The sequence below is a fragment of the Tauraco erythrolophus genome, chromosome 20 (genome assembly GCF_009769465.1).
Source record: "Tauraco erythrolophus isolate bTauEry1 chromosome 20, bTauEry1.pri, whole genome shotgun sequence".
Classification (NCBI taxonomy): Eukaryota; Metazoa; Chordata; class Aves; order Musophagiformes; family Musophagidae; genus Tauraco; species Tauraco erythrolophus.
The window spans coordinates 5,439,311-5,462,823 of NC_141484.1; the positions used below are offsets into that span (position 1 = coordinate 5,439,311).

At 39.6% G+C, this 23,513-nt stretch overlaps 1 protein-coding gene across 2 annotated transcripts in view; it reads right to left on the reverse strand.

The window, feature by feature from the left end:
- Positions 1–1,178: 1,178 nt before the first annotated feature.
- The window catches only part of STXBP4 (syntaxin binding protein 4), a 72,898-nt gene continuing 50,563 nt past the window's right edge, over positions 1,179–23,513 (reverse strand). For both annotated transcript variants that reach the window (XM_086624019.1, XM_009978330.2), the window contains 2 exons: positions 19,399–19,456; positions 1,179–1,290 (listed from right to left, as the gene is read on the reverse strand). In XM_086624019.1, coding sequence (XP_086480145.1) covers positions 1,179–1,290; positions 19,399–19,456 — 170 coding nt within the window. The remainder of the gene's footprint in view (positions 1,291–19,398; positions 19,457–23,513) is intronic.

Sequence of the window (23,513 nt, forward strand, 5' to 3'; positions counted from 1 at the left end):
GCCAGTCTGGGCCAGCCATCCTGTCTCTGCTCCCTCCCGGCTTCCTGGGCACCGTCTCGCTGCCAGAGCACGGGAAGCTGAAAAGTCCTTGACTTAGTATAAGCACCACTTAGCAACCACTAAAACATCAGTGCTTTATCAACATTATCCTCATCCTAAATCCAAAACACGGCACTATACCAGCTATTAGGAAGACAATTAACTCTATCCCAGCTGAAACCAGGACAGCTACCAAGGTACAGTGAAACTTGCTCATCAGATTGCACAGCACCCCTTGTCATTTTCTATATCCTCCTTAAGTCATCAGCAATGTGAACAAAATGATTTTGCTCTACTTAAAGACCAACTTTGAGGAGGTGACTGATTTCTGCTGATCCTGGAGGTGGTTTCACAGGTTTCATTGTACTTGAAACTTCACAGCTTCCACTGAAGTATTTGATGGATGGATGTATCGGTTTAGCAGAGTACAAAAGTAGAATAATTTTCATTCTTGCCTCATATTGTTGACAGAGTATGGTGTCCTCTACCAAAACTGTTTCTTTTTACTTGACAACTTATCAAAGACTCATTTTTCTAAAGCCCAACCACCAACCTTAGTAAGTATTTGTTTTAAAAGTCATCAGGGCTCCAATATTTTTAATAAATTGCTAGATTTCTATTAACAAAACTGGATTGCAAATTTCTTCCATAAAAATCAAAATTTTCAGTAGGTAAAGAAAAGGCATCTACATTACACTCACTAACACTGGCTAAAAAAACCCACCTCACCTTGCATCCTTCAGTCAACCATCAGCTGGAATCTACCATGTGAAATTACAACCGATGTCCAAATCTTAACTCTCATACTGGTCAATGCTGTGAAAATTTCACTTCAAGTCAGTGGAGTTATGCCAATAGAGAAGTCCTGAAAAGACTGGATCAGGCCTTAAGGTAAGACTGATCCTGCACCCCGAGCTCGGACAGATTAAGGACTGAAGGGAGACTTCTGCAGTGCCTGTGTCTTTTGTAGCACCCATCGATGAACCCACCTAAAAACCAGCAGAACTTCCTCTGACTTGAAGGGGAGAAACATCATCAGGTACTACCACATTAGACTAGAAAGTACATAGATTAAAAAGTGGGCATCTTCTCACTACTGTTCTGAAATTAGACAAACTACTTTCTGTCAACAGATGTCCTCAGCTCTTGGACCCAGGAAGCTCTCTTATTCCATCGTCATCATCCTCAGAGCAAAGCAAGCTTAGTGCACTTGTTACGGGATGGATCCATGACGTTGTCTGTGTCACATGGCTAAAAAGAAAGAAGGAATGCTATTAGCAACCCAAAAGAGGTTTACCAATCTCAAAACAAGAAACACTGGATGGAGTCTGGAGTTCTAATGATCATTACAACACTTTCAAATCCAGAATTTTCTTTTTCTTGCTAACTATGAGATTTTTACAAACAAAACATGGAGTCTTCTGAGTGCTAGAACCTGGACTGAAGGCCTAATTTCCCAAAACATTAGAGAGAATGCTTTTGTAAGAGACTCCTGATACAGACTGATGACATTTCCTGTTAATTAATGGGGCTGTAGACAATTAACCCTGCAGCAGTGCAACAGCCCAAACTAGCAAAGTCTTGCAAAACTCCAACAAGCTAGCAAGGTGTTAACATTGCCATCATACCAGTTAAGGCCTGAGGCACAGTGGTCAAGAGGAAGTTGACCAAATGTGGAGCCACATCATAGAAACGCTCAGTTTGTTAGAACATGAACTAATATTCTAGCATCGTTAAGTCATTCCTCTTCTTGCAGAAAAAGGTTGATGAATAAATCAAAAAAAGGATGTTCTTCACGTGTCCTCTAGACTAAATTCTGGACGTGCTTCCACAGCCTTTGCACGTGTGATAAAAGGGAGTCAGTATTACTTTTTAGGGCTCAAACCGTGCATTTGACATGCAGTCTAAGCTGCTTTATAGGTTTTGGTAAGCTTCTGTATGAATGGAAAGAACCTGATCAAGGCTTGGTAAGGACAGATAAATGGAAAAGGCTTTCTGTTTGCGGGTGAGAACGCTGCACACCTTGTGATTGGTAGTATGCATGCTCGCCATACTGTGTGTGGGCAAGACACAGCCTCTTCTCCCTTCTGTGTTCTTGGTAAAGGAAATAGCTTCTTTTCACTTAAAAAAATCTTGCTAATAAATTCACAGTTTTTATACTCAAGTCAGTGCAAAGATGAATTTTGCAATCTAAGTTCATTACAAGAACTAGCTGAAAAATACTGTACGTATATATACAGCATAAAAGACAAGCAGCTCTTCTCATGACTTCTAACATACAGCGTACCTAAAGCCCACGCCTACAGTCACTTTTCAGGTGCATTGGTTTAATTAAATATCAAGTGCCATGATGGAACTACTCCAGATTTACCTTTTTGAGTGAAAACAGATTTTGTCCTTCTGTCTTCAAGAACGCTCTCCTGCATATCCAATTATGGAAATTGATAGCTTAAAGTAGGAATTTGAGTCAATGTTTCACCACACCGAGTTATGGGTATGAGGATCCCTGCTTCAGTCGACATGGTCATGCTATGGTCCTACCCTGCATTCACACCTTTCTTTTCAGTATACTGAGCTCAGAATAAGTTGGATATGATGAGGACAACCATACTGTTGGTAAATATGATGCAAACGTAGGTCACATCTCGGCTGCATTAATAGATTAACCTATGTCTGAACAGGAAATCTGTGAATTTAGCCACTACTTCAACTGAAGGAATCCCTGAGTAAGGACCAAGCAAGAAAAACAAAATGTGGAAGATAAAGGCCATATCCTCAGTTCCTATCCTTAAAAAAACCACAAGTCCCAAAGCTGCAGTTCTGTGTAAAAACAACACATAAGTGCTTTTTTTGGTCTGAGCAGCTGTGGATGGACTCCACTCCTTCATGAGTTTATTACAAAAACACGCATCACCTTACTGGAGCTGTAGAGACCAGTTTCACTGAAGTTAAACAGAAGCGTAACTAAACAACATGTAGCTACAGAAAATACAACGCAGCAGATACTGGCCACTCCCAAGTACAGTAATCATCTCATTCTAAGAAAGTGAATGTACCATTCTTACTAGGAATGAGAGCAACCTTCCAAAAGTTTCTGATGTTCACCTAAGTCAGATGATAGCCAATATGAAGACAGTCATTTTACAATGTTTTATGAGAGATTAGTGAATAAAACCTGCCTAATCAAGAACATATTTCCCATTATTCTACAACACAAGGAAACATAAGTATCCATTTTTATATTATGAACATATTTATATTTGTAAATATACTAAGGAAAATGTCTTTGCTGTATTTTTCTGCAATGTTTTCTATAACGTCAGGAAATGCCTTTTTTTTTTCCCCCAAATTAAAAAAATCAGTCAATAGAGCTTAATACTGAAGATATCACTCTAAATTAAAGTCCCAGCATGTGATTTCATTTATCTGCACAGCACCACAGAACTCCTTCCAATACCTGCGGAATCATGGGAGCTGAATGAACTGGATTCCATCCATTCCAGCTCTGCCAATGTGAGATTTATTGCCTCCAGTACTATTTTAAGTGTTTATATTGCCAGCTTTTATCAAGCTATTTCTCAGCAATCCATTACTGAATTTAAATAAGAACAAAATTATTTTTAAAGTTTATTTTTTTCCCATTTGACTTCCCCATGTAGCATGTCTTGACCTGCTGTGTACCTAAATCCTTAGTTCTGTTTTCTCATGAGCACGCAGCATCAATCCTGTGAAATGGGAGAAACTGCACAGGAGGAGAAGAGTTATGTGGAAAATCATTCACGAGTCTTTGATGTAACCAACTAAAAAATTCTTTGTTAAGTGTTTATTCTTCAGAAGATTTTCCTCCTACATACTTTAGGACCAGGAGGCAAATGATAGCATGCCTAACTTTCTGCTAATGGCTGTAAGAACTTGATTTTGTTCTCATAAAAATTAAATGCAAAAATTCTCTAGATCTTTAATCGTGCAGAATTGTGGCATTAAAATCAGGATTACAATTTTCTGTATTCAATGACATACACTGGTAAGAAAGAAGAGAACTAGTTTTTCATCCATTTTTGAAATATATGGGGCCAAATTTTGCTGTAATGTCAATCTGCTGTAAATGCTTCTGATTTGAACTCATTTTTTTCAAACTTGCACTAGACTTTATCCCATGAACGCTTCTACTGGGACAGTTTGTTTTAAACCCTTTGCCAAAATCCCTACTAGGAAAAGAACTCTCATAAATAAACATTAAGTCCAGATACCATGTCTCACATTGTAGACAGACACACACAATACGCACAGATTATTTAGGTACAGAATAAATGTATAAACCCCCCTGCTATTTATTTTTAGCTCTCCAAAAGTGCTGTGGCTAAAGAGCTTTGACATAATCAGTCCGAAGAGATAATCCCAGATTTACTGGTTTGCAGAACATTCTTGTATTAGAAATACATCCTCTCTGATTCGTGTGTTAGGGCCAGCAATAAAAGTGAGAGGGAATTCAAATCTACCTTTAGGTTTTGCTTTATTGATGAAGCCGTTTTGAATATTAAAGGAATATTTGGAAAGCCAGCATTACAAATTCTAAATGTAAAAACGTTTTCCATTTGCAAATGTTCCTGTTCAAAAGATTAATTTAACATTTTCAGAGTAATTAACAATATTTAAGGACTTTTAGGTTGTCAAACAAGTAATTGCTATTAGAGGGTAGCCAAATTTATTGTTAGAAAACAGAAACATTTGATCTAGAAATATGTCATGTAGCTTATTCCGTCTTTTTAACATTAGAAAATTGCAGGACAAATTTTAGAGCTTGGCAAAACAAGCCATGAGAACACAGGGATTTTTTTGGCAAAGAAATGGTAGCAAATTATTTAAAATACCATTATAATTACCCTCCTTATGGCTCTTACTCCTCAGCACGGAAAACGATTTCTTTTAAAATGAGAACTTAAGACAATCTTTGAAGAAAAGAAGAATTCAAAGGAAAACTAATGGAAAAAATGTCTGCAGCTTCATTAGATTTTGAGCATTACCAAGACATGCTTTTCACCTTAAATTGTATTCTCCATCCAGGGCCAAAGTCTGAAGCCCAACAGGGAATCATGAAGTCCTGCAGACAACACAACTGCTGTAGGTCACTGTGCAGGATGCTGAGCTACGAAGCACCCGTGCGGTATTCTTTGAAGTTTTTTTTTTCCCCTTTTGACATGTGATGATATTCGTAACACCCAGCTGAATTTTTCCAGTGCACCAGGGTTACTTAGCTTTAAAGGAGCCATCTTGTGCAAGACCCATTTGTTTGAGATCTGTTCAGGAGACGACGCAGCCTTAAACAATTAATCAGTCAAACTCTCGTAATGAATAGGGACCACTACTCATTAGGGGCCAAACAGGACTTAGTTGTGTCCGAACTTGGAAAGGCAAGTTCTGGCCTCATATGAACCCTGTGCTGCTCTATCAAACTGAGCAGTGTTGAAGAAGAAAGTGAAAGCAGAACTCTGCTCAAACGAAATAACACAAAAACCAAGATAGCTCCTTTCCTCCCTAAATGAACATGCCCATAACCTAAATCCATTTAATCCATAGTAGTAATTGTCCTAAATTTTTCATCTTTCTTATCTTACTTTTTGATTTCCCAAACTTCACCAGCCCTTTAAAATGCAACAACGTTCAGCTCAACAGTATGGGTGCTTGATGGAGCTTTTACCCATCTGTGCACAACTGAAAATTTTTGCAAAGTCATTGTCGCAGTGTAGTACTGCTGACCACCATATGGCCGAGACACAGGGAACTGCACGCTCCCAGAGCTTTAACCTTTAGTATTTTCACTGTTCTTGAGATAACCATTAAAAAACGTAGCAAATAGCACTGCTAGATGTAAACGCAATGGGTTGGAAGGGGACATACTCCGTACTATCCAAAAATATATTCCACGTTTTCCTTTTTCGGTTTTTAGACTTATACACATATTCCAGTGGGAAGTTCTGAAGTTACTGTGAAAGGAGTACACGCCATCTGCTAGATGACTAGCAATATGGGAGACTACACGTTCCTTTGTTCCACACTGGCATGCAGACCCCCATGCAGTGGTGGTTTGGGGGCTAATGAGGGCCAGAGCAACAGGAAAATAAAGAACAATGCCACTGAACAAAGCTCCTGAAACTTAATCCTTCATCTGGAGGTTACATCATCTTCTCTGCTTGCTCTTGCACAGAATCTGTCCGTGCAGCTCTTTGCTGGACTACACACAGCTTTGCACAATTTGTTTTAATTACTGCCTTTGTCTTTTGTCCCTGGGCCTTTCTGTTTCTGTTCCCCTTGTGCTTGGAACAGCCTTTTGCTTTGCAAGGATCCTTTTTCTCTTTAAAACTCACCATCCCAAATCTTGCACCTTTGAGAAGGTACCCGGCTCTTTCATCTCTATTTTACTCATGCTTCTCTAACTTGCTAATGCAAGTCTCTTGGGCCGTGATGAACATTCCTTATGAACCTTCTGAAACATTGCATAATGAGAAAATATACCATCAAAAATAGATCCTGCACAAAAATGGAATAGTCCTACCTTGCATCAGGCACCTTGAAGACCTTCACATCTTGGTAGGGTGAGACAGAATTACCCTCGCTCATGCCAGCAGGTGGCAATGGAGTATCTGCGGGAGTATGGGGGAATGCTACTCCTGAAGGCATCGAACAAGTTTTGACCATGGCATCACGGTAACTGCAGACCTGCTACTTACAGCCCAGCAGTTAGAAAAAAATAAAACAACCGAGTGATGTTGATGCAAGTAGGCTCAATCCTGAGGGCATCTAGGGAAGACAGTTTCCACACATGGAACCTATAGGCAGTTTGGGAAGGGGTTTTGTATTGTATTTATCAAAATCAGACTATTTGAAATGAAATATTCTTTTTTTTTCTTTCTCCTTTTTGTCAAAATTGGTTTAAGACTGGACACCCTTTAAAGACAACATTTCAAAAGGAGCACACAGCAAATAATAGTATCCCAGGAGATGCTGGGCAGGTCCTGGAAGAAGGCAGTGACCTTAACTTATTGGCTGTATTAGACTGAGAGCACTGGTCACCTCATGGAACTGTGTCCTAAGGTGACATAACTGTTCCTTGTATTTCCCTCAGGAATTGCAGATTTTGCTTGAGTATTAATTAAAGGTTGAGGGATATAAAGTGAAACCCCAGAAGACAGTCTTGCTATTTATTCCTCGATTCAACTAATTAAATGCTTGTCTACTAAGACAAATCTATGAGCAATTTCAGAAGGCAGTGATCACTAGGAAGAAGTTTTATATAGCCACAGAGTGTGCTATATCATTAAAAATTGTCAACAATAAACAAACGGCCCAATATAAAATGAAAACAGTAATAACAGCAGAATCTGAGCCAAGGCTGAATAAGCCCCAAGGTTTGAGTGGCAGGATAAGCAAACTTTTCACAGTTTTAAAGCACTACCTGAAATCCGTCTCACTCCAGTATTAACCAATTGCCATTATTCTAAAAGTGCTGGTTTAATATACGCAGGTCCTCGTCATCCTGTGTCTGTAAGCGAACACCATTAACATTCTGGTGCCGTTTACTTGCAAAGGCATCAGAACATAAAGACCAGTGGTGGTAGTTTTGTGCAGGATTGCACAAGCATCCTGCTCCCTTCACATCAGTCCTGTCTTACCATCACGGGCCTGATACCTTGATAAGACAGATGTTGTAAACTTAGGCCAAGATCACATAAATTAATTTTTTTCTACCACAGCTGTAGCACGCTCAAGGCTTATGGTTAAACTAAACATGTACTAAAATGAATTAATGCCTAAGTAATGGCTTAGGCCCATGCTTCAGATGAAACACACACTAAAAAAACCTTGCTGTGCATTGTTCTGCTTCTGATGGCTCCCCCCAAAGCCAGGGAGACCTCAGGAGAACTGACGGTGTACAGTGGTGCACGTGGCTTATTCCACAAGTGCCAAATCCTGCCCTAACAAAGGAAAATTTAACAGGAGTCTGAACGTTCACACTTCCAGTCCCACTCAGTGAATTAAGTAAAGAGGTGAGAATTAGACCTTTGGTCACAACAGTGTAAGAGTAAAATTACCCAGCAGAGGTAACAAAAATCAGCACACTGGTTTCAGTGGGATTTGTAGGTCTAGAGCGTGCAATATCTGTGGAAGTGGAAAGAATTTTCTCCATTTTGGTTCTTGACATTAAAAAACAAACAACCTCTCAGGAAAGAAAAAATTGCGCAACCAAAAGCAGCTTAAGGTCTTAACATTCTTGTATTACAAGCTCATGTTATCATAAAATCCCACGCCAAGTTTCCTAGTTTTACATCTGAGATTATTTTCCTTATAGTCATGCAAAATGATTTCAGTGAAAATCAGAGAAACTGAATTCCCTACAACCCAAATATCTGGCAATAAACCATTTGTAAACCTTAGAAACTATTTGGAATTTTCATCTCGTCCTGACTATCTGTAAGTCATCAGGAATTTTTACTTAGCAAAATGTCTTACACTAAATCGTTGTTGTGTCTTTTAATAAGAAGTCTTTCTTCAACAGACTGCAAACGAAGCACAACCGGGGGTACAACTTTCCAAGAGGACTATGGCTTCTGGATATATTTATACCTGGTGAGCAACTTGAGACACAGCAGAGTCTCATGTACTTCAGATGGCTGGCATTAACACTTCGTGAAAATAAAAGTGCTCTAAGATATCTCCAGTTGGTTATCCAAAAATCAAAAAGAAAAATGTCAGAATTATCCAATTTCATACAGTTACATCTGAAAGTGTTTGAAATGATGTTGAGCTGATGGACGCAGAAAGCTTTGGATCATTATACATTATAAATTAGTAAGAGCCACTTTTATTTAAATATTTGCGACTTCTTATGACTATGTAACTATTATTTCCTCTATTTTCAGATAGGAGGACTTGAGGATGACAGGTAAAAGGAAACACTAGCAAAAGCAACCTCTATTTTTGAGTGACATGTAAAATAGGAAAGGTCCAATTTTAAGAGATGCAAAGTAACTGCATCTTTCCTTGAATTCAATGAAAACCAAAAGCTCTCCACAACTCAAAACACCCATTCCTATTCACAGAACATGAAATTTATTAAGATGAGGACCCCTACAACGATGATTTGGATAACTGATAATTCTGGTGCAAGTAACTTGCCTACTGCTGTCCAGGCAGCTGGGAGCAGAGCTGGTACTGGATTCAGTCCGTGGGATTTCAGTTGCATGCTCAGTACAGCAGATCATGATTGTTCTTAGTCTGCTGCTTTGAACTCACTGAACCTTGAGTGGAACATATAGAATTTTACTTCTAGATCACCTCTGCTATGACTTGAACTTTATTGAACTTGATTTCTTCTAGGGAGAGCCACTCCAACCACTACTTAGAGTATATTGTAATATCCTAGTATATACCGGAATGGGACAGCACAGGTGAAGTTGAACACACCTCAGTATGTTGGGATTTGGGTCTTTCCTTTATAATGCAGCTCTTTATCAAAGGAACAGCTTTGTTTTTTTCAATTTAGCATGCAGTAAGTAAAATCAACTGTGATTTATTTTCCTTTTATGATGATACCTTGAGCTCTAGTGCTATAAACCATCAATGTTTATACTACAGAAGTTCTTCATCTATCACACATGCTTTGCTATTCTTAGTTCAGTCATAAAATCATAAACAGTTTCTGTGAATGCCCAGCTTTCAGAAAAATTAATGATGGCTCCTTCCCAAGCAAAATAGATCAAACCAGAATATTATAGAAGTATAATGTGTTGGTTTTTCAAGCGGAAGCCTGATTTGTTAGGTATGATTTCAAAAGTTACCAGAACATGTCACATGTGGGTTTTTTTTAATTGTATTTTACAAGTATTGACTTTAGGCTCCTACTTAACACAAAACAAATTATCTTCTCAGTTGTACTGGTACACTATCAGTGCACTTTCATTGCCTACTTTGTCACACTGAAGCACACAATGCTTCCAGGTGAAACTTCTGATTTCTAGATAATCTGCAGAAAGATAACTCTAAATCAAATATTACTGTTTCCCCTTTTGTATAAGATAGAAAACATCACTGATCCTAATACATCTAAGGGAAAAGATCTCAAAATATTAAAATATCTGGGAACTTTTACTGTCTTTCAGGAAAATTTAAATTAAGATAAATGTTCTTGAGGAAAATAACAGTTAATGTGGAATAGTTGGAACCTAGTCCTATTAAAAAGTTAGAAAAACAGTGTTTACAGGGGCAAAATTCACAGCTGGTCCTTACAAACTGTACACATATGCAAGGAGTGGGTGGGAGTAGGAGGGAGAATAGCAAGGCCCTAACTAATTTTAGGTGCCAGTCTCATGATACAGAGCTGCCATATGTTAAAGGTGAACATAGTGGGAGGATGGAAGAGATTAACTAGAATGGGTTTTCTGGGAAAAAATTAGTGTCCCAGCTATGCTTTTTTATACTGTTCCTGTGTCATTCTAAACCACTAGTGTATAACCATTAATTAATTAGCATATATGACACTTCACTGGGACAGTAAAGTTATGCATAGACTCTTTCTCCTATTTAAAAATCAAACTCAGAAGTTACTAATTCACAAAATCTATTCTATGACAGGATACATTTTGTGTTTGCCCTGCTGCAGTGCTGTGACTTCCATGAGGACTTTAATGCCAGCATACAACAAAAGTGAAATTTTGTTCTAATAGTGTTTGCAGCACTTAGTAAACTCATTCAACGTTACACCTGAACTAAGCCTGGGCAAAAATAGCCACATGACTAGTTTTGCAAGTCAATAAGAGGAACCTTCTCTTACTTACAAAACTTTTCCCATCCTAATGCCTCCCAGTTGACTGCTAAGTGCATACATACACATCTGGATGTAGGTGATACTTTATAAGGGCTTATTAACCCCTTTGTGCTCCTGGGTTTTTACAGATAAAATGTCTATTTGGGACAGGAATTTATACTAGAACATCGGTGACTGGGTTTCTCACAACAGAAGAACAGCCATCTTAATAATCTAGTAAGTAAAATTAAGATCTAACTTTTTTACCTTATTATGTGAGGCCTCTTCAATACACTGGTCCTCCAAGTTCAAGACAGACATTGGAAAAATTGGAGAGGATCCAGTGGAGGGCCACCAAGATGATTAGAGGGTTGCAGAACTTGGGACATAAAGAAATGTGAAGTAATTGGGTTTGTTCAACCTAGAGAAGATGAAGTTCAGGGGTTGGGGGTGGGTGTCTAATTAAAATCTTCCAATACCTAACAAAGAAAATGAAGGCACTCTTCTCACAAAAATGTTTGGCAACAGAGAAGAAGCAATGGGCACAAGTTGCTTCAGGGGAAATGCCATGTATGTTAAGAAAATATTATTCACTGTGAGAACAACTAAACATTGGAACAGGGTGCCCAGATAGGTGGTGGAATCTCTCTCACCGCAAATATTCAAGACCTGGTTTGACAGAGCTGTGGATAGCTTACTCTTCAACAGAAGGTTAACGAGGTGACCTCCAGACATCCCTTCCCATCTAGACTTTTCTAGGATTTTATTCTTTGATTTTGGAATTGCAACGGACTGCTGAAAACCCCATTAGGCCACATTCAATTATCACTTTGAGCAAATGAGGTCAGAGTCTCAAGTCTTCTTAACCAAACTGGCTGATATAAACAGTGGCAGAAACACCAAATGTAAATTGGTGAGGAAACAGGCACCAGTAATGTGTTTCTGTTACACATGAATTGATGTGGCATGAATCTGGTGCCACGTATGAACGACTGGTTGTACTGCTACACGCAAAAAAACCAGTGCCTGCCCTCTTCCTTACTTTAAAGTACACCAGGTTATCTTAAAACATATCTGGGGCCAAATTCAACCTTTACTCTCCAGCAGGAGGAAAGCACAGTTATATTAGCAACGAAGCTGACCTCTACCTTTTAGTCTACTGGTGTAATTTTTGTCCTTCTGCTAACTGTTAATTTATATTATATTAGTAAGAACTTGCCTTTCTTTTTTTTCCCCCCAATGCATGCTGAGCTGTAACTCGGAGAGGCTGACCTCGGTTTGCTATTTCATGGGAAACCTACACACGACCTTAATGCCCAGCACTGAGTCACGGGAGTTTGTGACACACCAGCAGCCCAAAAGGCAGTTTTCTCACACTTGCCAGCACTTTGTGACAGATCTTTGCAACCTGGTTGCTTGAAAATAATTTCCTGAGAGACTGAAATGACTTCCTGAATAAAAGAGGCAATTTCAAAAATCGTCTTAAGGTGAGTACTCAGGGACAAGATCCAGCTTTCCCTGGCAGGGGCAGAGCTGTTCGGCCCCTTCGGAATGCAGGCACATAAATGTTTTATTCATGTCAGTTATTCACATAAGTGGGTTTCACTTTAGTGCGTAGCACAAGCCAGCTGGTTTGCTTCTTTTAAACTCTCATCTCTCATGCACTTCATATTGCTACACCCCCTTCAGAGATATTTATGGAAATTTCACAGCAAGCTGTCTCAAGCTTATGTGCTATTAAGATTCCATTCTGGGGTGTTTACTGCATTAGATTTATAATATATAGATTTATGGACTCAGCTACTTGATGGCTCAATAAAGCACATTGGAACTGAAGGCAACCACTAATTAAAATGATATTTGATTGTCCTTAGCATATTGTAAAACTGCTGTGGATTTAAATAGGGCTGTTGCAGCTTTTATATAGCCTCACTGCCTAACTGCACAATAAGAAAACACAATTCACATATAAGATCAGTTTAATTATGGCTAAATTTCAGGAATTATGATGTGTTTTGCTATCTGTTTGTATACATGGAAGTGGGCTAATGTTGAAACACTCTTAAGCCCCTCACGGCCTTGGCTGTTCTAAACACTGAAGAATGAAAGGATTGAAATTCGCAGCCAGAGAGAACAAGAAGGTTACAGTATTAGTACCAGGGCTGTAAAGTATCAACTATTCTGCTAATCCCCATTTAAACAATTAGATTAAATCCTACTGAAAAGGATCAGCTGATAAGATGCACCTCAAGCTAAGTTCCTCCTAGAAAAGGCTATTTTCAATGCTGGGTAGAATTTTCATAATGAAATCTCTACCACTCAATGTTAGAGACAAGGGACTTATGGAACCCCTGCTCTAAATGCTTAACTTTCTCAGACTGACTTTACACACATTACGCAGTGCAGTAAGAGGTATGAGTTTTCAAGCATGCAAAAAGCCAGGCTTACACTCTGTAAAAGCATTTGGAAACAGTGATGAAAGCAAAATAAGGAAATAGTTAAATGGAATATTAATTACCATGATGTCTTATTGCAATGCTCAGTTAATTCCATTCTAACGAACTGCATGAAGAGCTCTTAACACCACTTCTGTGTGGTGGCTCCATTCAGAAGAAGAGAAGTTTGAGACAGTAGTCAGGAAGGCTCATTTCATGCCCTTCTCTGCAATTACAATGCAGAGATCTTCCTTGCCTGCCACGTGAAGACTGACATGCAGAACTTTATAAGACAGATCACAGAAAGGAACAACGATGGAAAACCTGGGGCACTATGACTTGGAATGCCAGGAGCACATTAAGAAGAGGGAAGAACATTCATGACTCATAAACAATCAAAGATCAGACACGCAAAAATTCCTGAAAAAGCTTTTTCATGTGAACTACTCAATTTAAATCTGTAGTTTCAGCAAGTGGGGATAACATGCAAAACATCTGATACTTTCTGCAGATTAGGCTTCCACCACCTACACTAGTTGAGATTCTGCTCTTGCTAATATGCATCTTATTGTCACATCTGCAATAGTTCAGCATCCAAGTGCAGAACTTGAAAGAAATTACTTGTGCATGTTTAGCAAATCTAGCTTTCTGCTGAGTCATCACGATCAGTACTTGTATGAGAAGCACAGGAACAAAAACAGAAAAAAACAGAGGGGTGAATGTTTCAAGAATGTGCGATTTCTTCTGTTCTGCTGCTAAATTTTATTTGCTATTATTGCTAGATAATACTATCTTCAGGCTCAGTTTCCAGTTATGCAGGTATAAACCTAGAGTACTGCAAGTGTTTGACCCAGAACAGAATCCAGCATCCACCTTAACCTTCCTATTATCCTATAATGGCTCCCTGCATCAACAGATGGAGACCAAAGGAACAGAAATCTATCTTAATAGTTGCTCTTGTATTTATTTCCGTTGCTATGAAATTTGCTTTTAACTTACTTTCATTTCCTAAGTTATTTTTCTACTTTTTTTTTTGGTATAAATCCCATGTAGTAACCTACATCTGTCTGAAAAGAAAAGCTGCCCTTTGATTAGAGCTGGAATGCAGTATCAAATATGGTGTGTTTGGAAAACTCTGCAGAAAAAAAAAAAATGTCTGCTTTAATATATCTAGCTCGAAGCACCACAGGGTGAGTCAAGGACAACAGTGGTATGTTTGAAAAAAAAAAAAAAAAAAAAGTCCCTGCTTCTCTTGGCTAGCTAATACATAAACTTCAATGTTATTTATGTGACTTTTATAAGAGTTTGGGATAAAAGTAATTTTATCTCACTGCAAAGATTTATTTGCTGCCCTTTCTGTCTTTTAGGAGACCGTGGAAGTCCACCTGCAAAACAGTGTCTTCCTGGCACCTATAAGAATTAAATGGTATGCAAATTTCAGCAGCTAGAATAACTTGTTATTAGTTAAACAATGATTCATGATGTATATGGAATGGAGAGGAATTATATTTTTCACCAATTGTTTCAATCTTTTAGAGGAATAATAAAAAAACCTACTATAGGAATTAATTTTCACTATATTCTGGAAAAAACAGTAGCATATCGTTCAATTCATTTCCTAAAGCTTCTGGGACATACAACATGAGCTACTTCTTTTTGAAGCCTTTTTCCTCCACAATCAGAGAAAACAATTGAAAAAAAATAAATCTTTTCTATAGTATACCACAAATTCCTATAGCTTTTATCAAGTAGGTCTTTGTAAAAGAGCTTTCAATTCTCTACCTGCCAAGACATTAGCAGGATGTAAACCATACTTTGGATTTGGTTAAAAATAATATGATCTTTTTTTAAATTATTTTTTGTAAATAATGAATTTACACTGCATTTTTTCTTCTAGTCTTTCAGAAAAACGATCACTACGGAAATCTTACAGTTAAGGAAAGCCAAAAAGCCACTAACAAGGGCCCAAGCTTAGTGCTTTGTTTTTGGTATTTTTTTTTTTTCCCCCCAGATGATTACATCTTCAAACAATTATTGCTTTTAAAGCTTTTGCAAAGGTTTTCTTTATGCTTTAGACACTGTGTTATTGTAACATCTTATCAATGTCACCTTTCTTCTAGTCTCTGGAGACTTTTGGAAAACTAATTTAGTTGCAGTATCTTCTAAAAAAATCACAGGTAACTCCTGATACAGACATATTTTTCTGTATTTTTTTTTTGTGGGGATGCATAATAACTGCTCACTGTTGCAATGTCTATCCTGAACACCTGCCAGTGAAATTCACTATTTGTTAGTGCTTCTAGTAAGACAGCTATGAAGAATATGGCTTTATCTTTGGCACCCCCTTGAAAACGTAGAAAGCAAACCCTATGGAAACCACAGGTATAATTTTCATAGGGTAGAAATCAAGAACAAAAAATAGTACATATGCAGAATATGGAAGACTTTTGCACCTGGTGCAGTTTCAGTGGCATTACCAACGGAATGAAAATTGCTTCACCTGAGCCAGCGATACTGTGAAATGCTGATATTCTGGGATACTCAAGTTAGTAAGCCTCCATTTATCATGTGAAGTGTAAAGGCTAGAGTACCCTGAATTTTCTTCTAAATGAATGGTACGGCAGTCGGAAATCTCTTGGTCCTTTTATAAACATAGCTAAATGCTTTCAGCCCTGTACCTTCCCCTCTTGCAAAAACAGAACAACTTATTCCCACACAAGGGAACAGGATATGACATCAAAAAAAAACATCAGTAACTTTAGATTCAGGTAAAACCGGAGCATTACCTTCTAAAAATCTACAAGAATTCTAACAATTCTTCCACTTCCCCAAAATACAAGTGCATTTTTAAAAATAGATATTTATACTTATAAACTATTTAGGGGATGAGTTTGGTTTTTTTCCGATCTCCTGGGTGTCGCGGCCAGATGTCGCGGACTGCCTGTGTCTTCCTCCAGGGGGTCGCAACCAAACGACTGTTGCGACCACAAGGTATCTCACAATCAAAAGGCTCTTCCAATCTCCAATAGAGAGCTCCAACTCACCGCTCTCCCGAGGGCTCCTACCTCTCCAAACTCCAGGAGGTGAATGCCCCACTCCCTCTTGGGAGTGCCCCGCCTTTAAGCTTCCCATAGGTCACGTGGCCTCCGGCCAACCAACGTGACTCAGCACCTGCCTTGATGAGGCACAGGTGCTTCTCATGTAGCAGCCGGGAAACTTCCCCGACAATTCCCCCTTTTCTTTAAAAAAAAATTGCCTTGCAGCCTTTAGGGGTTTCCAGCGTTTCAATTCCGTTTTCCGTCGCCGTTTGTTAACACCTTGAGACCGAGTCATGGGAAAGTCGTTCTCATATTTTTTTATTGTACCATGTTGGCGGTGGATATATCCATTGTTCTGACGACGATGGATACATCCACCCTGGTTGCTCTGACTGCTTCTCTGGCTGCTTTAGCATTCCTTCTGCGGTTTTCTCTGGGCTGGTCTGCGGCCGCTGCAGCGTTCCCGCAAAGGGCTTGCCTGGACCGTAAGGCATCTGTGCATGCTTTCTCTTTTTGCTGCTTCCCGGCCGGCCATTAGTTTTGCAGTTTTTGGCGAGATGACCTATTCTCCCACAAATATAGCATCTTTGTTTGGTTAGAGCCGTGGCCAATGTGGTCATCTCGCTTTTTGCGGGCCCGACTTTCGCACAAGCAATTACCATTTCTTCCAGGGAGGGGTCCCCCGGCAATACTTCAATGACTCTTCGACAATCGGGGTTGGCATTGTCCTTTGCCAGCTGTTTTGTCAACAGTGCCCGTAATCTACTGTCAAATATCTGTTTTTCTATTGCCCCCTGCAATCTCTCAACGAACTGTAGGAAGGGTTCGTTGGCCCCCTGTTTGATTGTTGAATATTTTGCCTTAGGCTCGGCCATTTCTGTTGTACGTAATAGTGCCTGCATCCCTATTTGTTTAACCTGTTCGAGGATTTGGGGATGCCATTGAGCCTGTATTGCTGGGTTACTAAATACTTGACCCGTTCCCATCAATACATCGGTACCTATAGCATAGCATGGGTCACTTTGGGGTAATTGAATATTCTGTAATGCCTGCTGGTCGGCCAATTGTCTCCAGACATTTGTGAAAACGGAGCGCTGCACCGGCTGGAACATGACCTGGGCTAGGTGTTGAAAATCGTACGGCACCAAAATTTCTAAGTTTAATAATCGTAATAGTTGTGTTACCGCCGGTGAGTTTGGTCCGTATCGCGCTACCGCTTTCTGCATGTCCTGGATTACTTTCCACGACCAGCCCAAATGTTTATTGGGCTGGTTAGCACCTGGGAGGGCCAGTTCTACGGGAAACGCACTCGGCTCTCCTTCCATTTTCATTACCGATAGTTTTTTATTATTAACTGGCAACCCCAAGGCTTGTATCAAGTTCCAGTCCCCGGCCTCTATTGCCTCTTTCTTAACTTCATTCCAGAAAAGTACTGGATCACGCTGAGTTGTTATGGCAGGCGGGGTAATTTCTGTTATTTCTAGCTGTGGAGCGGGGGATAAACATGTCTCTAGAGGGGCCGGCGGGGCGGATTTTGGCGACTTTCTCTCCGGTGGAGAAACCGGCGAAAACCTCCCAGCCGAACCGTCGCCCGCCTTAGGGGTTTCTCCTGACATTTCTTTCACTGCAGGGGGGGTCATGGCCTGCTGCAACATGTTCACCACGGTTGCTAACTGCTGGGATATACCTCGCAGCATTGTCATGGCCTGTCGCACCAATACCGGCTGCATTGCTCGTACTTGCGCCATGTATGTCGCCGGATATGAGTTTGCCAGGGGTGGGGTTATTAAATCAAATGGCGGAGCTGTAGGCTCGATATCTCCTGAGGAGGAAGGGGGGGTTGCTGGGGCAAAGGGTGGGGGACGCTCCAGTATCTCCTGGAGGGTGGGGCAAAGTTCCTGCATAGTCCCTGCCACCTTGTTGACCTCTGTGAACAGTGAGGACACGTCTAGTTCATTGTCCACACTGTTTCCCTCAGATAATTCGTTGCCCCCTTCGTATCCTTCGCTTGCGGATACATAATCTGTAAATTCCTCTTCCTCTTCTTCTGCTGACCCCTTTTGAATTATATTATCTAGGGCCTCCCATGTACGCAGAAGGTTGGTCCGGCCTTTTAGATTGACCACGGCTTCATAGAGTAACTTATCCCCTAGCTTTTTCCAAAGTTCTAGGTTAAAGGTGCAGGTAAGGTTGAATAAATCTTCGTGCCCCGCTGCCCAGTTAAGTAAACTATATAGGTCTTCATTACCTATGTTGACCCCCGCAGCCATCCCTGCCGATTTGAGAAAGGTGAAAGTCTGATTTTCCTTGACAAAATTCTGGCCCATTTTAGCTCTCAGCAGCTCACCTTGTTTCAGGCGTCTAGGTTGAAACAGATCAATTCACAGCTCTCCTGCTGCTCTTGAACTTCACTGGGTTTTATCTCCACCGCAGCTCACCCTGCGGTCCAGGCAGTTCGCGTTTCGACGAATCACGTCGGGGTCACCAGATGTCGCGGCCAGATGTCGCGGACTGCCTGTGTCTTCCTCCAGGGGGTCGCAACCAAACGACTGTTGCGACCACAAGGTATCTCACAATCAAAAGGCTCTTCCAATCTCCAATAGAGAGCTCCAACTCACCGCTCTCCCGAGGGCTCCTACCTCTCCAAACTCCAGGAGGTGAATGCCCCACTCCCTCTTGGGAGTGCCCCGCCTTTAAGCTTCCCATAGGTCACGTGGCCTCCGGCCAACCAACGTGACTCAGCACCTGCCTTGATGAGGCACAGGTGCTTCTCATGTAGCAGCCGGGAAACTTCCCCGACACCTGGGTCCATTATTGGGTCAAACACGTAACTGGGGAAGTCCTCAACATTGTAGACTAGGGTTTACAAGAGGGTTTACAAAGAAATCTGAAGAACTGAGAGATACAGTTCTCATTAAATTTCAGTTATATTTGTAACTAAGCCCTCTAGGACTCTCTGGACATTGAAGTCACAAAAACCAGAAAAGAACAATGCATGTTGGTAATAAAGATGTACATAAAACATATGACAGGTTTTGTTATTTTGTTAATTTACTTTGACCCATTTTCCCCCAGAACTACTCACTTGATAAAGTATTTGATTCCATCTGCTGTATAAGCTTCTTCCCATCCATAAGGCAGACCTAAGATGAAACGCAGAAATAAGATGCCTCCCAAAGCTTAGCTGACACAAAGAACATAGTTTTGAAATGGTGTAAGTTAGAATGCTGTAATTTCAAACCATGTCATAAAAAGATTATAAATGAATTCTTGCTATTTTTGCAATAGATAATAATATAAACAATAATTCTGAAAGGGCACCATTTTTACATGCACTAAGAAACAGCACTCTTTTCCCCTTTTGTAATTATCAGTCATACTAATCTTAAAAACTCAATCTTGGACTCTGTTCTTGGTTTGAAAGTCCTGTTCATGAGAATGATGAATATCATGAATAATACTTTTAGTAGGGTACTGTACTCTATCACTTTAAAAAGTTGATTTTCATAGGAAACCTTTAACTTTTTTATTACTATTTGTTCAAAAGCAAGTATTTGTAGAGTTTGAAAAGTGCTGGAGAAAGAAGCATCAGTCAATGTGTAAAAATGCTCTTGATGTATGCTTTTGTGATACTGTGCTGTAATGTATATAAAGGAAAGTGCAAGGTCCTGAAAAACTTCCCTTTTTTGGAGATTAGACATTTATATAGAATTAAAGTATGCATGAAAAAATTGTTCTGCAGGTGCTTCAGCTTGAAAGTCATCTTGAAACATTAATGTCTTAAGAGTTAAACTATTTTTGTTCAAGTCACAGTATATCTCAGAGACCAGCTCATTAGAACCATCTGTGAGCCTGCTTTAGATTTAAAACTTATTTGGAAAATGTGCTGGACTGCACGCATCATATGATCTTTGAAAGCTGCTTCATGCCAAGGCATGTCCTAAGTGCACACATATATTTTTTTAGAATTTATTTCTTAAAAGGCTTATTTTCTTTTCTCCCATTGTCACACCTCTGTCTCTAGTGTGGTCCCTCTTAAAAACCTGGAAAATGAACAGTTCAGTTCTCAAAGATACACAGAGTTCATTACAGCTACGGAATCATGGCTTGGCACAGTGAAGCAGGTACAAACCATCTGAGAAGAAAATATACCTGTAGGCACCAAGTGAAGAGCAACAAGTAAGGCTACCAAAACTCCAGAATTCAGGAGGAGAACTTGAGAATTGGTAATTGTAGACCAGCACCACTAATGTTTAGTACAGCTTGAAAAGCGAAAAGCACACTGGATTTTTTTTTTTTTCCTTTCACTTTTACCCCCTATTAGTCACTTATCTCAGGCTTCTTCCATTTTCCATTTAGCATAGATCTCTACAATCTGTTCCTCAAAACATTCCACCTACTACCTTTTAGAGAGAATAAGCCACAGCTACTCCCTTTAAATATAAGGTAGTTGCTACATAACAGTTTTCAGGTTTTGACTCCTATGAAGGGAGGAAGAAAGGATGTTTTAAATTATAAATATGCTGGACACAATCACTAGTTCTTCCCTCCTCTCCCATAAAAGATGGGATCTTTATTCAACATGGATATTTTCTAATTATTTAAATGGCAATAGGACTCAATTGCTCCCATTTGCCCTGGCCTTTCCTCATTCCTGCATGCAACATGCATATCCAAAATAAATGACAACGGATTTGCTCAATTATAAATAAAACCTTAGCATCTGCTCTGTGCTCACATGACTCCCTACATCACCTGTTTCATTCGTCAGTGATAAATACACTTTTTTCACCAGTAATTTGATTAAAATGACGTAATTATTTTTTCTTCTAAATGAGGAACGGTACGTAGGTAGCAATGATAACTGATGCTCTGTATTCTCTTTTTAACTACAAAAGACTAAGCTTTTCAAAAACACTGAATACATTTGCCACCTATAAATGAAGCTCTGGAGATATCTCCACAGCTTTATTTGCCTTTTTGACTTTATATGCATTAGACTGTATATACTTCAAAGTTCCACTGACATCTGTAGGTTTTTTAATGCCTTTATTTCTCACATTTTTGCTCCTTCTCCACTAGTTTTTCACTGCTGTTCCCTTTACTCCTTTCCATCACTGTTACATTTGTAGTTACATTTTTTGGTATTTCCCATGGTAGCCGAGAGGCTCTCATGTTTTGCATTGTATCTCCCTAGACATCATCTTCACTTCCTTCAAGCTCACTTTCTCCATGAATCATGCATAACTTGATCTACTTCCTAGTGCTGCATTTTTTCACACCCTCCAGGGTCAGATTTGTTGCCTGTCCTAGGACTTGCTTTGAAAGACCACTAAGGTCTCACCTGGAGTAAATGAGAGGTAAAGGAGCTCAGTCAGAAATAATAGTCTGAAAGATACAGGATTTGGCCTATATAAACTCCAGCAGTCTTAAGTTTCTGACATATTCATCATTTCTTCTGTGAATTGCTACAGTCTTTGATGAAACTTCATAAATAATATATCTTGGCTGCAGCTGTCTGTATATATAATCTTAAAAAAATAACAGCTTTACAATATTCAAAAATAATTTCTTTTCAGCAGAAAATACAGGGCTTCTTGCTATTCAAACCTTTGTGATTATTTATCTTTTGCAAGGTAAAGGAAAGGTAAAACTGCAAAAGTAATCATGCATGAAAAAAAAATGGAATACAGTCCAAAGCTTTGCCCAAATGGAATAGTCTCCTGAGAGAGCGCAGGTTAGCCAAAACACATTATAACCAGTTTTGTTCTGAGTATATGCATTTAATTAGGGTTAATGCAAAGGAGATTTCTGCAATTCTATGTGAAAACCAGCAAACCATTTGCTGGTGTGTGTGTACCAGCAGCGCGGCAACTGGTGGCAGAGCAGCGAGGCAGGATCCCCGGTGACTGCCTGGCTCCTCGCCTGCAGGATGCCCGCTGGGATAACCACCCTTGTGAAGTCAACGTTATATAAAGCAGGAGGGGAGTGGAACCCCAGGGCAAACACAATTTTCCTGATACTTACTATGTGTGGATCTCATCCATCCATCCATCCATCCATCTATCTATCTATCTATCTATCTATCTATCTATCTATCACTTCCTCAGGTTAACAGGACAAAGATGATGCACCAGCATTGGTACTTAGTTGGTTGCAGTAAGTAGAAAGATAAACATCAACCCAAATTATAAACTCGTATGAAGTGACAGATGTTGAAGATTTCGCCCATTATTTGTGTTTTGTCTTGGAAACACTGTGCCTCATGCTTCAGTACAGCCTTCCTGCAATAAGAGCTGCACGTAGCATGATCGACCAAAGGACGTCCCTAACAGAGGAGACAGAGGAAAATACAGAAATCATGAAAAAGCCTCATTTTACTGGGCAGTTATCAAACCTAGAAACTGTGCAGTATTGTAGTTGGGTTTTTTTTCCTCTATAAACTAGTTAAAAAATATTAAAGGAAAAGATCATCAGATGAAACTAATAAAAACAGATACCACAAAACGAATATTCAGTTGACTCAAAACTGACAGTTATTTCCCTAACATCTAAATACTGCAGTCCAAAATGTTTTATTTTTCTTATTTTCTGACAAAATTACTCAAAGGGAATGAGAGATTTAGAGACTACAGTAAGAATTGTTCAGCAATTTACTGTTCACCAGGATTTTATCTACATTTCGCCAAAGTGGGACTATTCAGATGCTTAAAGATAAGCATGTTCTTAAGTGCTTTATTTTGGCCTTAAGGCCAGACCTTTACACCCAGCTTCTTACGAGCAGTCACACAAACACCACTGATGAATTTGGAAAGGCTGCTCACAGACAGCTGCCTGCCAGAGGTGGTAGTCTCACCCTCAAAACTCTTTTGTGAAGCGTGAACTTCTTTCCAGCAGCGTTCACAGCTTTGTCATCCACCACAAAAAGGATGTCTGGCTACAACTCGTTCCCTGTCAGGGCTGAATAGTCTCCTGGCTGCTCCAGTAAACCACCCCGTCTGGAATTCATATGAAGTATCCAGCTTAAAGGATGCAATATCTATCTGAAATTCAAAAGCCACACAGTATAAGCTTTCAGTTTCACAATGAACACATTCTTTGACCAACATCAGAAATAAGGATGTCTTTTTGACCTATCCTTTTACCTAGCTTGACTTTTCCAGTTCTACATATTTTTTTAAGAGAGCATGATCTAGCTCA